Here is a 14506-nt window from a genome sequence, read left to right as displayed (position 1 = left end):
TCCCACAGCGGCCAGTGCCAGACGCTTCAGAGAGAGTGAACAGAACAGGGCAATTATCGAGTGATCCATCCTCTCTCAACCATTCCCAGCTTCCGGCAGTCAGAGGTGTAGACACACCTGGAGCATTGGGCTGCATCCCTGACCTGCTTGGCTAATAGCCATTGATGAACCTGTCCTTCATTAACTTATCTACTTCTTTTTTGAACCCAATTATACTTTTGGCCTTCACAACATCCTCTGGCAAGGAGTTCCACAGGTTGACTGTGTGTTGTGTGAAGAAATACTTTGTTTTGTTTGTTTTAAACCTGCTGCCTATTAAATTCATTGGGTGACCCCTGGTTCTTGTGTTATGTGAAGGGGTAAATAACACTTCCCTATTCACATTCATGATTTTATAGACCTCTACCCTATCCCCTCCCTTAGTTGTCTCTTTTCTAAGCTGAACAGTCCCAGCCTTTCTAATTTCTCCTTGTATGGAAGCTGTTTCATACCCCTCAGCACTTTTGTTGCCCTTCTCTGGACTGTTTCTAATTCTAATATATCTTTTTTGAGATGGGGCAACCAGAACTGCACGCAGTATTTATGATGTGGGCGTACCATGGCTTTATATTGTGGTCATAATAATATATTCTATCTTATTACCTATGCCTTTCCTAATCACTCCTAACATTGTTCGTTTTTTTGACTGCCGCTGCACATTGAGTGGATGTTTTCAGAGAACTCTCCACAATGACGCCAAGATCCCTCTCTTGAGTGGTAACAACTAATTTAGACCCCATCATGTTATAGGTATAGTTGGGATGTTTTCCAATGTGCGTTACTTTGCATTTATCAACACTGAATTTCATCTGCCATTTTATTGCCCAGTCACCCAGTCTCTGTGGCCTGCACTGCTTGCCCCAGCTCCCATTGGCCGGGAACCGTGAACTATGGCCACTGGGAGCTGCGGACGGTCAATGTAAAGAAACTGTCTTGTGGCCCACCAGCGGATTATCCTGACAGGCTGCATGCGGCCTGCGAGCCGCACGTTGCCCACCACTGTGCTAGAGGAACACTCAATGTTCCAGCAGGGTGAGGAGATGGGAAGAGACACCTGGCTTCAATCCTCACAGCCACTGTGGCCACAGAACCTGGAACATCATGACACTAATCCTAATGTGCTTTTATGAAACCTCCAGTCACTTTCAAAGGCCTCAAAGAAATCTGTCTTCTACTGCTTTGCCAGACCTGAGCCCAGCTTTTCCAAAGCGCTCTGCTCTGCACTGAAGCCCGGGACAAGTTATGGGTCAGATTTATCAGAGGCATAATGGGAGCTCAGTCTCTTTACATCTGAACAGGATTCATTATTTCTCTCCCTTTGCGTATGATCAAGTGGTGTCAGTGATAATTATCACTCTCCTACCAAGCCAGGATCATGCGAGAGTATCCGTACTGTATCGCCTGCTTCTTCCACAGCAGACATTCAGTGCCTGCCTCTAGGGAGCCCGTAAAATGCAAAGGAGAGCCCGCTGCATTGTAGTCAATAAGGAACCTTCCCCCAGGGGCCCCCACAACGTCACTAGAACCTCTGCATGGCTGTAACTCGCCCGTCCTCCTGACTGCACCATGCTAAGACAAGCATGTTCAGGTGGCACTGAATTCCAGAGGTTAGACTCTCCTTTGGAAAGGTTTCTAAGACACCAGGTGCAAAGCGTCTCTTCCATTCAAGGAAGCAGCCTGCAGCCACGCATGAACTACAGCACAGAGTCCGACCCAGCTCGTGCTGGAGAAGGGCACACTCTACAGCAGGATCCCCTGGGACTCCCTTACTGCCTCCTGGGATGCTCTAAGCGTGTGATTTCTAAGCAAAAGCCCCACACCAACAGTTCACCGGAGACACCAATTTGCCTGGCAGTAGTTCCCTGACCCTTTTTGAAGCCCCAAAGCACCCTGGGGTTGACTTACCTGCTCTTTCAACTCATCAATGGTTCTCTCTGCCTGCTTCACCTCCTCCTGCAGCTTCTCCTTCTGCTGACGCAAACTCTCCAGCTCTGAATTCTTCTTCTCCATGTGTTTCTGAAGCTTCACATGCTCCTGCTTCTCTGATGCAGACAGATCCCGCATCCTGAAACAGAGCAAACACACTCCGAGCAAACGGAAAGGGACCCAGGGACTGTGACCATTCCCTGTCCTTGCCATCACAGCCTTCCTCAGGTGTTTGCAGCCCTTCCGAGTCAGCTGGGCTAGGACACCTGTCCTTTCACCAGCAGTGACCATCCCAGACAGGACAACTTGTGGTCCCGGTGCTGAGATACTGGGGCAGCCATGCTGAGTGCAAAGGGAAGTCATTTACCCGAGCGGGCTCAGACTTCCGTTCCATGGTAAAGGGACTCCCAAACGAGACAGATTTGCAACCATCAGTGCACATTCACTCAGAGAAGTTTCAGCTCCCTAGATACGGCTTGTAACCTAACTTCATGGGAACAGGGCAGATCAGACTCTCGGACTGTGACCTTGTAGTGACTCGGTGTGGCTCCCCTCCTGCCCAGCAGAGGGAGTGCCCTTACAGACACCCGAGTGGGCGGAGCCTCCACCGCCTGTTCCCGCCCCCCGGAAGTCAAGGGGCGGGACAGGAAATATAAAAGCCTGCCGCCAGTGCTCAGTGAGGCCCCAGCCACCGCAGGGAGCCCTCCGAAGCCGTGACCCTAACTGGCCGGAGCTGCCCTGAACCCACTACGAGGAGGAACCACCGGAGCCCATCCGCTCCCATCATTGGGCGGAGCCGTTGGAACTCCCGCACACCAACCCTGAAGGCGAGACATCACCAGGGCCCTTCCGCCCCTGCTGTTACCCGGAGGAGCCACCTGAGTCCACACCAGACTTCCCCGAGGAGCTGCCAGACCTGCCACCCAGCCCCGGCCGGGAGGAACCCATGCTGATGGACTGGACTGGGCCTGGTGCCACGGACGAGGTAGGCCCTGAGGGGGAACCTGGAAGTAGCCCGGGGTAGCCAACCCCGGTCAGGCTGCAGACATGTACGAGCCGATGAGTGTGTTTCGGTCAGGATACCCCACTGACTCGCAGCAGCCGCTGCTAGGGCCCCAGGCTGGGACGCAGTGGAGTGGGTGGGCCTGCGTTCCCCCCTGCCACCCTGCTCACGCTGTATTGTTGCTCAGCCCCTGCCTGAGGGCCTGAGCCCCTGAACTGGCTGTTTGCTTGTTCCACCGGTAGAGAGTCGGTGTGGCTCCCCTCCTGCCCAGGAGGGTCGAGCCCCAACACGAACCTTCTACAGACCTGAAGAGGCTAGTCAAAGACAACTATAACAGGTACATTGGTGGGACCATGCAGGGGAGGCTCTCTCCTAGGACACTCAGAAGTTGTCCCCGTTGGGGCTACACAGAGATGCAACATCCGTTTCACAATGTGAAGCAGTTCAGTAGACACCTGGCCAGGAGGTGTGCAGGACACTGCCAGAAGCCATCCCAATCTGGTCACCACAGCAAACACACACCTTATCAACCGGCTCCTGTATTTAAGTAGCATGCTCATAGCCAGAGTATCAGAAGAAAGCGGAGTGATTGCTTTCTGCAGCATTTCACGTTCTCTGCATCTATAACCTCAGCAGACCCACAGTGACCTATCCCACTTCCTCTCCTCTGCGGTTTAAAAGATGTGCCCGGAGTTAGAAAGGAACTGAGGGGCATTTGGGAGGTGTGTCTGTGTGGGACTAGGGGGTTAATACCCTGGCTTGAGAACAGAGGTCCATGGGTCACTGCTTTGAGGCAGGTTTTGTTGCCAGGTGGCAGGGCATGGGAGCTTGCAGTGAGGATCTGCAGAGGTGATATCACAGAGGAGGAGATTTAATAGGGAGGAAGCGTTATACCTGACGAGAGCTTCCTTGAGCCTCGCGTTTTGCTCTTCTAGCTGTTTGACCTGGTAGCTGGATGCAGCCCCATCCGAGCCTGGAGAAAGGAGAAGCAGAGAGACGTTACCCAGCATTTGAAGGAAAATCAGCTGTTATCCAGAGGCAGTTCTCTCAAGAGCAACTAAGTTTTTAAACCTGGGAGTTGGGAGGACAAGGCTCAGGGGGTTAACCCACCAGCCTATCGCCTCCGGCAGCCGGACTCCCACTCAAACTCAGAGGTAATGGGACCTGGCGAGTTGCTGCTTCCTACTGACCAGTCTGTGAATAAGGGTCCTACCACTTCCTACTGACCAGCGCTGCAAAGCCAAGTAACCGAACTGTATGCAAAGGATTGAAAGCATTTAGCTAGATGTCTAAGGAGCTATCACAGCAATCCCACAGGGGCAAATCCTAACATCAGAATGGCCAGACTGGGTCAGACCAAAGGACCATCTAAGCCCAGTGTCCTGTCTGCCAACAGTGGCCAATGCCCGGTGCCCGAGAGGGAATAGAACAGGGAATCATCAAGTGATCCATCCCAGTGCCCATTCCCAGCTTCTGGCAAACAGAGGTTTAGGGACACCCAGAACACGGGGTTGCCTCCCTGACCATCTTGGCTAATAGGTCCTCAAGGAATCAATTATGAAACGCTTAGAGGAGAGGAAAGTGATCAGGAACAGTCAGCATGGATTCACCAAGGGGAAGTCGTGCCTGACTAACCTAACTGCCTTCTATGATGAGATAACTGGCTCTGTGGATAAGGGGAAAGCAGTGGATGTGTTATTCCTTGACTTTAGCAAAGCTTTTGATACAGTCTCCCACAGTATTCTTGCCAGCAAGTTAAAGACGTATGGGCTGGATGAATGGACTGTAAGGTGGATAGAAAGCTGGCTAGATCGTCGGGCTCAATGGGTAGTGATCAATGGCTCCATGTCTAGTTGGCAGCCGGTTTCAAGCGGAGTGCCCCAAGGGTCAGTCCTGGGGACGGTTTTGTTTAATATCTTTATTAATGATCTGGAGGATGGTGTGGACTGCACTCTCAGCAAGTTTGCAGATGACACTAAACTAGGAGGCGTGGTAGATACACTAGAGGGTAGGGATCAGATACAGAGGGACCTAGACAAATTAGAGGATTGGGCCAAAAAAACCTGATGAGGTTCAACAAGGACAAGTGCAGAGTCCTGCACTTACGACGGAAGAATCCCATGCACTGCTACAGACTAGGGACCGAATGGCTAGGTAGCAGTTCTGCAGAAAAGGACCTAGGGGTCACAGTGGACGAGAAGCTGGATATGAGTCAACAGTGTGCTCTTGTTGCCAAGAAGGCTAACGGCATTTTGGGCTGTATAAGTAGGGGCATTGCCAGCAGATTGAGGAACGTGATTGTTCCCCTTTATTCGACATTGGTGAGGCCTCATCTGGAATACTGTGTCCAGTTTTGGGCCTCAGACTACAAGAAGGATGTGGAAAAATTGGAAAGAGTCCAGCGGAGGGCAACAAAAATGATTAGGGGTCTGGAGCACATGACTTATGGAGGAGAGGCTGAGGGAACTGGAATTGTTTAGTCTCCAGAAGAGAAGAAAGAGGGGGGATTTGATAGCAGCCTTCAACTACCTGAAGGGGGGTTCCAAAGAGGATGGAGCTCGGCTGTTCTCAGTGGTGACAGATGACAGAACAAGGAGCAATGGTCTCAAGTTGCAGTGGGGGAGGTCCAGGTTGGATATTAGGAAACACTATTTCACTAGGAGGGTGGTGAAGCACTGGAATGGGTTACCTAGGGAGGTGGAGGAGTCTCCTTCCTTGGAGATTTTTAAGGCCCAGCTTGACAAAGCCCTGGCTGGGATGATTTAGTTAGGAACTGGTCCTACTTTGAGCAGGGGGTTGGACTAGATGATCTCTTGAGGTCCCTTCCAACCCTGATATTCTATGATTCTATGAATAGCCACTAATGGATCATCCTCCAGGAACTTTTCTAGTTCCTTTTTGAACTCTGTTATAGTCTTGGCCTTCACAACATCCTCTGGCAAGGAGTTCCACAGGTTGACTGTGTGTTGTGGGAAGAAATACTTCCTTTTGTTTGTGTTAAATCTGCTGCCTAGTAATTTCATTGAGTGACCCCTGCTTCTTGTGTTATTATGTGAAGGGGTAAATAACGCTCCACACCAGTCATGATTTTATAGACCTTGAGCATATCCACTCCTTTAGTCGTCTCTTTTCTAAGCTGAACAGTCCCAGTCTTTTTAATCTCTCCTCATACGGAAGCTGTTCCATACTCCTAATCATTTTTGTTGCCCTTCTCTGTACTTTTTCCAGTTCCAGTATATCTTTTGGAGATGGGGAAACCAGAACTGCACGCAGTATTCCACATGTGGGTGCACCATGGATTTATACAGCGGCATTGTGATATTTTCTGTCTTATTATCTAACATTCTGTGCCACTGCACATTCAGCAGATGTTTCCATAAGACTGTCCACAATGACACTAAGATCCCTTTCTTAAGTGGCAACAGCTCATTTAAACCCCATCATTTTATATGGATAATTGGGCTGTTTTCCAACGAGCATTACTTTGCATTTATCAGCATGGAATTTCATTGGCCATTTTGTTGCCAGTCACCCAGTTTTGGGAGATCCTTTTGTAACTCCTTTCAGTCAACTCTGGACTTAACTATATTGAGTCATTTTGCACCATCTGCAAACTTCGCCACCTGTTCACAGCTCTTTCCAGATCACTTATGAATATGCTGATATCTGTACCGGGACCAAGGTTCTTTGCGGAACCCCGTCACTTAGCGCTCTCCACTGTGAAAACCGATAATTTATTCCTACCTTTTGTTTCCTCTCTTTTAACCAGTTACTGATCCATGAGAGGACCTTCCCCCTTATCCCATGACTGCCTGCTTTGCTTAAGAGCCTTTGGTGAGGGATCTTGTCAAAGGCTTTCTGAAATTCCAAGTACACTATATTCACTGGATCCCCCTTGTCCATGTTTGCTGATCCCCTCCAAGAATTCTAGTAGATTGGAGAGGCAGGAGTTCCCGTTACAAAAACCATGGGGACTTTTCCCCAACGAATCATGTTCATCTGTTGATTCTCTTCTTTACTAGAGTTTCAACCAATTTGCCTGGTACTGAAGTCAGGCCCACCAGTCTGTAATTGCTGGGATAGCATCTGGAGCCTTCTATTTATTTATTTATTTAAACGCTCTTGGGTGAATCCCATCTGCTCCTAGTGACTTATTGATTGCCATTCATGAAATAAACTAACTCCTCAATGGCAAGGTTCCCACTGACTCCAAGGGGTGCGGGATGTATCAGTGTAGCTTGATATTTATGCTGCACTCATCACAGCAATGGGATCTCCCTCACATGTAGATTTACTTCCCAGCCCAGGTTTGCATTAACACAGGACCCTCCCCCAAGGCCATTTCACAGTGGGTGGGCCCCGCACCTCTCACCTTTCTCTTCTATCTCATGTTTCAGGATTTCCAGGTCCATCGTGAGATATTCCACCTTCTCTTTCAGGGACTCCACCTCCTGCTGCAGGGATTCGGCCCGCTCCTCCGCCATCTCCTTGTCCAGAGTTGCCATCTCGATAGCATCAGCCGTATCGGCCATTTCCTCCATGTAATGCTCCTTGGCTTCCAATGCATCTTTGGCTTCCTGCAGGCAGAAACAGGGTGAGGACACCTTGCGATGGACGCCTGACGGGACAGGGGCGCTACTCAGACTTGGTCACTAGCCAAAACCATTACCCAGCTGTATGGCTCAGATACTCCTGGCTGGGACAACGTTCCCGTAGGGGGACTGCATGGAGTCAAATCCCAGCTAGTAAACGCTTACCGGGCGTGCAGGGGAAAAGGCCACTGCCACGAAAACGGTCTGATTTCTGTTCCACCTCAGCACCTCATCCCCACTCAGCCCAGCAACTGCACTCCCAACCCCTCCCTCCTCCACCCAGGAGCAGTAACACAGGGGCTGAGAGGCCACCTGGGAGCAAGGAGAGAGAACCAGTTCCAGTCACGCCGCCAGACGCAGGCCTGGTCTACACTAGAGAGTTAGGGCGAAGTAACCTGCCTTATGTGGACCTAGCTCTAGACATCGACACTAAACTGTCGCTCCTACCGATGTACGTCACTACCCTGACTTAATAACACAAGCGCTATGCCTCTTGCGGAGGTGAAGTTGATGTAGTTAGGTTGGCACACTGTCAGTGTAGATAGTCTGCTACTTACATCGACTGTTGCTGCCTTTCAGAAACCATCCCACAGTGCCCCACACTGCCAGCTCCATGGGTGCACGTGCTCCTGGGGAGGACCCACACAGCTGAGTGCAGTGGGGTGTGTAAAACCGATTCAATGACTGTGGTGGCTGTACATCCATGTCACATAGGTCGACTTAATTTTGTAGTGTAGACTTGCCCTCAGATTTAACCTTTGCGTGATGAATTCCTGACTCCACTGGTAACCAGGATGGGCGGTACCAGCAGGTTACATTCTGAAGTATTACATGCAACAGGACACAACTGTTTCATTTTCATTAAGGGCAGTTCCCCAGACCCTAATTGGGGATCACTCAAATCTAAGCAAGGAGTTACCCTGGCAAAAGGCAGGTCTGATGGGCTGCTTTCTTTGTGCACCTTACAGAAGGCGCCAAGCCCCAGCACTGGCTCACGGGCCAGGGCTGCACTTTCAGTACGGACACACATCAAGCATATTGTTCCTTTCTTTGTAGTAACGGCATTTAGCCTAGCCTGTTAAAATGGAGCAGTGATCTCGGCTTGTCCCCGCCAATCAAACAGACGGCTGCTGGGCCGTCCCTGGAGGATGGCGCCAGCAGACGGTACAGAGCAGGTTGGCGGCTGTATTAGGGTCTACACTTCTCTTTTCTCTTGACCCAGGCCCTGCCCCACTCCACCCCTTCCCCCAAGGCCCCACCCCCCAATTCCCCCAAGTCCCTCCCACCCACCGAGGAGCTGCACAGATCAGCACCTCCCCCTCCCTCCCAGCATCCTGCATGCCATGAAACAGCTGTTCGTGGTGGGTGGGAGGTGCAGGGAGGGAGGGGGAAGTGCTGATCTGAGCGGCCTTTCGGTGGGTGGGAGGCACTGGGTGGGTTGGGGGGGCTGCTGGTGGGTGCTCAGCACCCATCATTTGTTTCCCCATGGGTTCTCCAGCCCCAGAGCACCCACAGAGTCGAAGCTGGAAGCCGAAGAGAAACTCACTCATCAGGTCCCACCTGGAATCAAGGGAACAGCGCTCCAGAACCAAATACACTGGCTGCTAAAACTTGTGATGTACAAGGTGGGTGAGCGAATATATTTTATTGAACCAATTTCTGTTGGTGAGTGAGACAAGCTTGGAAAACGGAAGTTGGTCCAATTAAAGATATTACCTCACCCACCTGGTCTCTCTAATATCCTGGGACCTACACGCCAAAGGCGTGTGATAGCAAGGGGAGGGAGGCAGGTCCATTCTTACTTTCCGGGTGAGGGTCTGAGAGAGGGGGCACTGGACGAAGAAAACCCTCTCCCAGAGGGAGCGCACTGAGTGCATGCATCCGAACATGGCCACACAGGAAGCACCACATTAAAACGCGATCCTGTAACTAACAGCGCCAGCATCCCAGATCTGATCGGAGGCTTGTAATGTGTTTAACTGATTGCCGGATGGAGCCCAGGCCACAGCATCTCCTCTCCTCCTCCTTTAAGGAATCTGACTGATTGACTAACTACAAACAAAATTTGCCCCCTAGGGCAGATGAAAGAAAAGGACAAGGAAAGCGTTGAGGACAGTGTGTGTGACTGGAGCCCGCTGCACTTTCCGTGGTTAGAAGGAAGAGAAGGGGGGAACCCCTGGACTCCTCCAGGATGGGAGGGAGAAGGGAGAGGCCTAATGGCCACCACTCTCCAGAAGATTCCCATCGGGTCAAGGTGCTTTCATCACGAGGCACAAGTGGGAATCTGCAGACGCTCCTGGCAGAAGGGACACATTATACGAAGCACTGCTTGGTTAAAGCTGGGCAGCGTGGCTCCATGACAAAACTCTTGCCTCAGATATGGGGAGAAAATAGGCCAAAATAAACCACAGGAAGATGCCACCAGGATAATGGGCCCAGCCATATTTAGCGCCTTGTACAAATTAATTCAGCACTGAACGTAGTTTACTTCCATTTGGCTTTTGCATTCTCAAGTCAGTACAAGAGCCAATGTTTGCTGTGTTGTGGTCACAGGTTGCTTTAGGGCCCACATCTCTTCAAAAGGCAGGATTTGGGGGAGTTCATATTTTTATGCTAGTGGATGTATCAAAAAATAAAGTAAGAACTCCCCAATCTGATTTCCAACAATTAAATAGCCTTGAATTTACTGGTTCCCTTGAGGTGTCATTAATGTGAGCTGCACAGCTCTGGCTGCTGCCACATGCCTGCCAGGAAGATGCTCACCTTTTTGGCCTCCTTTAGACGTTTCTGGAGGTCAACCTGTTGTTCCTGCATTTTGCTCTTCCACTCCTGCACCTGCTCCAACTGGATCTTGTATTTCTCCAGCTCTTTCAGCTTTGCTTTGTCTTCATTTCGCTTCATCTTCAGAGTCTCCAGCTTCTCCTCCAGGTCTCTGACTTGAGAACGCAGGTTCTCCTCCTCCTGCACAGCCAGGGGAAAATGGGAGGTTACTCTGAGAAGTAGAGATGTCATGTAACAATGGAGCAAAGAGTCCTGTGGCACCTTATAGACTAACAGACGTACTGGAGCACGAGCTTTCGTGGGTGAATACCCACTTCGTCGGATGCATGTAACAATGGATTTCTCCAAATACCTCTAATTTAATGCACAGGCAACAAAACCTTCTAAGTCTGACCCAGTCCTCAGAATTCACTCAACCCTTTTCCAATAGCAGCCTCATTAAAGGCCTCTTAGAATAATTTCATTCACTTTGTTCTTCCACTTCCAAAGCCTGTACAATGTTTTAATCTCATTGAGTTTCATTTCACCCACTGTACACGGTTAATACTTCTCGATGTGCTGAGAGATGGCCTGGTCCTCAAAGGAGCTGTGCCCCTGGTACTCAGCCCTTCTGAAAACCAATAATGTACAAAATTAACTCCTCTAATTCCCCTCTCCTGCCCCTAGGGGTCAGAGTAATGACTCATGCATGGAAAAAGTGTCTCCGCTAACAGGACTGGGGCTCTAATGTGACAAGCAATGGGATTTTAAATTATAGCATGTGTAATGGCTAATGCTTTAAGCGTATTTAAACGAAGTTTAACAACTCGCAGACACACGCAAACTGTGCCCACTGTAAACTGGAGAGTTATTAGTTGATGCCACGGGGTTACTCTACTGAGTGTCAAAGGCACCCTAATCCTTTCCCATCTCTCCCCCGTCAGTCGCTCCGATATGATGGGGCGGTTACTATGCCAAAGGGGGTTAAGCACGGCTAAGAGAGATGGTGTACGTTGGATTCTGAAGGTTTTGGAATCATGGCTCTGGACACTCATCTCTAGAAGGAAAGGCTCAGTGCAAGCACACGTGTAATTCTTCACCCAGGTAGGGATGGAGCATGGCCCTGATCTCTCGGCAAAGTGACAGTGCCGTAAAGGCATCTCCACTCTGAACCACAAACTAGCCACATGGTCTGACAAGCCTCTTCCAGGCTTTTCTAACAAGTGGGCTCTCCAGAGAGAAGCAGGTTAGATCTTTCCCACTGAAAGATAATCCAGGTAACCAGCATCAACAGGAAGTCACTCAGCTCTGTTAGGACAAAGAGTCACTGGCTGAATTTGGGCTGTACTGGTTAGCTTTCAAACCCCAGTTCAAAGACATCCTGGCCTTTTACAGGGATAGCCCACAGAGGGTTCTGGTGCCAGCAAGCAACACTCCATCTTGATCTGAGCAAAGGCTGCTCAAAGATGGAGCAGTGTATGCTGGGACCTGAAGTGTCTCCTCCACACCAAAGTTGAAGGTGGCTGCAATCTACTCCAGTGCATGAGAATTCCTGGCAAGCTTCTAATGCAGCCCTCTTGGGTCCCACCCCGTTGAGGTGAAACATCTCTTCCTGACGCCCTTCATGCTCCAAGGGGGCTTTGACTCTCCCTAAAACATTTTTTTTCATAGATTCTAGGGCTGGAAGGGACCTCGAGAGATCGAGTCCAGTCCCCTGCCCGCATGGCAGGACCAAATACGGTCTAGACCATCCCAGATAGACATTTATCTAACCTACTCTTAAATATCTCCAGAGATGGAGATTCCACAACCTCCCTAGGCAATTTATTCCAGTGTTTAACTATCCTGACAGTTAGGAACTTTTTCCTAATGTCCAACCTAACTTCCCTTGCTGCAGTTTAAGCCCTTTGCTTCTTTTTCTATCCTTAGAGGCTAAGATGAACAAGTTTTCTCCCTTCTCCTTATGACACCCTTTTTGATACCTGAAAACTGCTATCATGTCCCTTCTCAGTCTTCTCTTTTCCAAACTAAACAAACCCAATTCTCTCAGCCTTCCTTCATAGGTCATGTTCTCTACACCTTTAATCATTCTTGTTGCTCTTCTCTGTATCCTCTCCAATTTCTCCATATCTTTCCTGATATGCGGTGCCCAGAACTGGACACAATATTCCAGCTGAGGCCTAACCAGCGCAGAGTAGAGCGGAAGAATGATTTCTCGTGTCCTGCTCACAACATACCTGTTAATGCATCCCAGAATCATGTTTGCTTTTTTTGCAACAGCATCACACTGTTGACTCATATTTAGCTTGTGGTCCACTATAACCCCTACATCCCTTTCTGACGTACTCCTTCCTAGACAGTCTCTTCCCATTCTGAATGTGTGAAACTGATTGTTCCTTCCTAAGTTGAGCACTTTGCATTTGTCTTTATTAAACTTCATCCTGTTTAACTCAGACCATTTCTCGAATTTGTCCAGATCATTTTGAATTATGACCCTGTCCTCCAAAGCAGTTGCAATCCCTCCCAGTTTGGTATCATCTGCAAACTTAATAAGCGTACTTTCTATGCCAATATCTAAGTCGTTGATGAAGATATTGAACAGAGCCGGTCGCAAAACAGACCCCTGCAGAACCTCACTTGTTATACCTTTCCAGCAGGATTAGGAACCATTAATAACTACTCTCTGAGTACGGTTATCCAGGCAGTTATGCACCCACCTTATAGTAGCCCGATCTAAGTTGTATTTGCCTAGTTTATCGATAAGAATATCACGCGAGACTGTGTCAAATGCCTTACTAAAGTCTAATGCCTTACTAAAGTCTAGGTGTACCACATCCACCGCTTCTCCCTTATCCACAAGACTCGTTATCCTATCAAAGAAAGCTATCAGATTGGTTTGACATGATTTGTTCTTTACAAATCCATGCTGGATTCCCTGTCACCTTACCACCTTCCAAGTGTTTGCAGATGATTTCCTTAATTACTTGCTCCATTATCTTCCCTGGCACAGAAGTTAAACTAACTGGTCTGTAGTTTCCTGGGTTGTTTTTATTTCCCTTTTTATAGATGGGCACTATGTTTGCCTTTTTCCAGTCTTCTGGAATCTCTCCTGTCTCCCATGACTTTCCAAAGATAATAGCTAGAGGCTCAGATACCTCCTCTATTAGCTCCTTGAGTATTCTAGGATGCATTTCATCAGGCCCTGGTGACTTGCAGGCATCTAACTTTTCTACGTGATTTTTAACTTGTGTAAGGCTAACATGTCGTTCCCCGAAAACCTATCTGCCTGGTCACTGGAGAGCTGCCTGCACAGGAAGGAAGCAGCACAAAGCCTGTAAGGTATTATGCAGCCATGCATGGGCTTTTCCTGATGAGAGAATCACAGATCCAAGCAGAACTCCCTGTGCCTGGGTGACTGAGCAGACAAAGACATTCTCCCCCTGCACAAACGTTCACCTGCCCTACGTGAACAAATGGGGTGCTGCTCAGCGTGCTGCCGGCAGAAAAATCCCTTCAGGTGTTTTGGAAGATTCTTTGCTTGACTACAAATCATGCAGCTACAACACTGGCACTCACTCTTGATTTAAACTTGGGTCCCCCATCCATTTGAAGTCTAGTCCTTTTTTTTTTTTTTTTTTTAAAACAGCTGCAACTAGCTACACCTGCTCCCAACCACCCCACCAACACCTAGTGATTTTTACAATCACATTTTCCTATTTTCTTTTAATTTCTCCCCCTCTGCTGTGTGAAAAACCCACACAAACAACAGCACAAACTGACTGACTCTACAGAGCAAACAGTGGAATTGATGAGGCTCTAAGTGTTGTCAAATACCAGAGTTTTTTCCCTGTGTTCTCAGCTGATTTAGGTGTCAGTAACAACGCTAGCAAACGAACCCGTTTCAGGCACAGGTGTAATTGAAGATGAACCCCGAACTAAATGAGAGGCTGGAATGCCTTTTCCCTTCACTAGGTGGTGCTTTTTCCAGCTCACAACTTCACACAAAACCTCAAATGCTTTTTCACACCTTGTGCTATTACTTCTTTGCCCTCATGTCCTAAATCTTTCATAAGCTCGAAATTCAACTAATTAAGAAGGTGCAGGAGGGAAGTAATGAAAAACTATTTTAAAGAACAAAATTGGCCTAGATAGTAATTATCACCCAGCCCACCTCCAAGGCCAGGGC

At 49.0% G+C, this 14506-nt stretch overlaps 1 protein-coding gene across 10 annotated transcripts in view; it reads right to left on the bottom strand.

Annotated features, from left to right (window-relative positions):
- DCTN1 (dynactin subunit 1) overlaps positions 1 to 14506 on the bottom strand; it is a 131157-nt gene that overhangs the window by 18658 nt on the left and 97993 nt on the right. For all 10 annotated transcript variants that reach the window (XM_054030299.1, XM_054030300.1, XM_054030295.1 and 7 more), the window contains 4 exons: positions 10324 to 10521; positions 7341 to 7545; positions 3863 to 3941; positions 1945 to 2104 (listed from right to left, as the gene is read on the bottom strand). In XM_054030299.1, the coding sequence (XP_053886274.1) occupies positions 1945 to 2104; positions 3863 to 3941; positions 7341 to 7545; positions 10324 to 10521 (642 nt within the window). The remainder of the gene's footprint in view (positions 1 to 1944; positions 2105 to 3862; positions 3942 to 7340; positions 7546 to 10323; positions 10522 to 14506) is intronic.

Source organism: Malaclemys terrapin, chromosome 5 (genome assembly GCF_027887155.1).
Source record: "Malaclemys terrapin pileata isolate rMalTer1 chromosome 5, rMalTer1.hap1, whole genome shotgun sequence".
In the NCBI taxonomy this organism is placed as follows: domain Eukaryota; kingdom Metazoa; phylum Chordata; order Testudines; family Emydidae; genus Malaclemys; species Malaclemys terrapin.
This window is presented reverse-complemented; position numbering and strand designations above follow the sequence as displayed.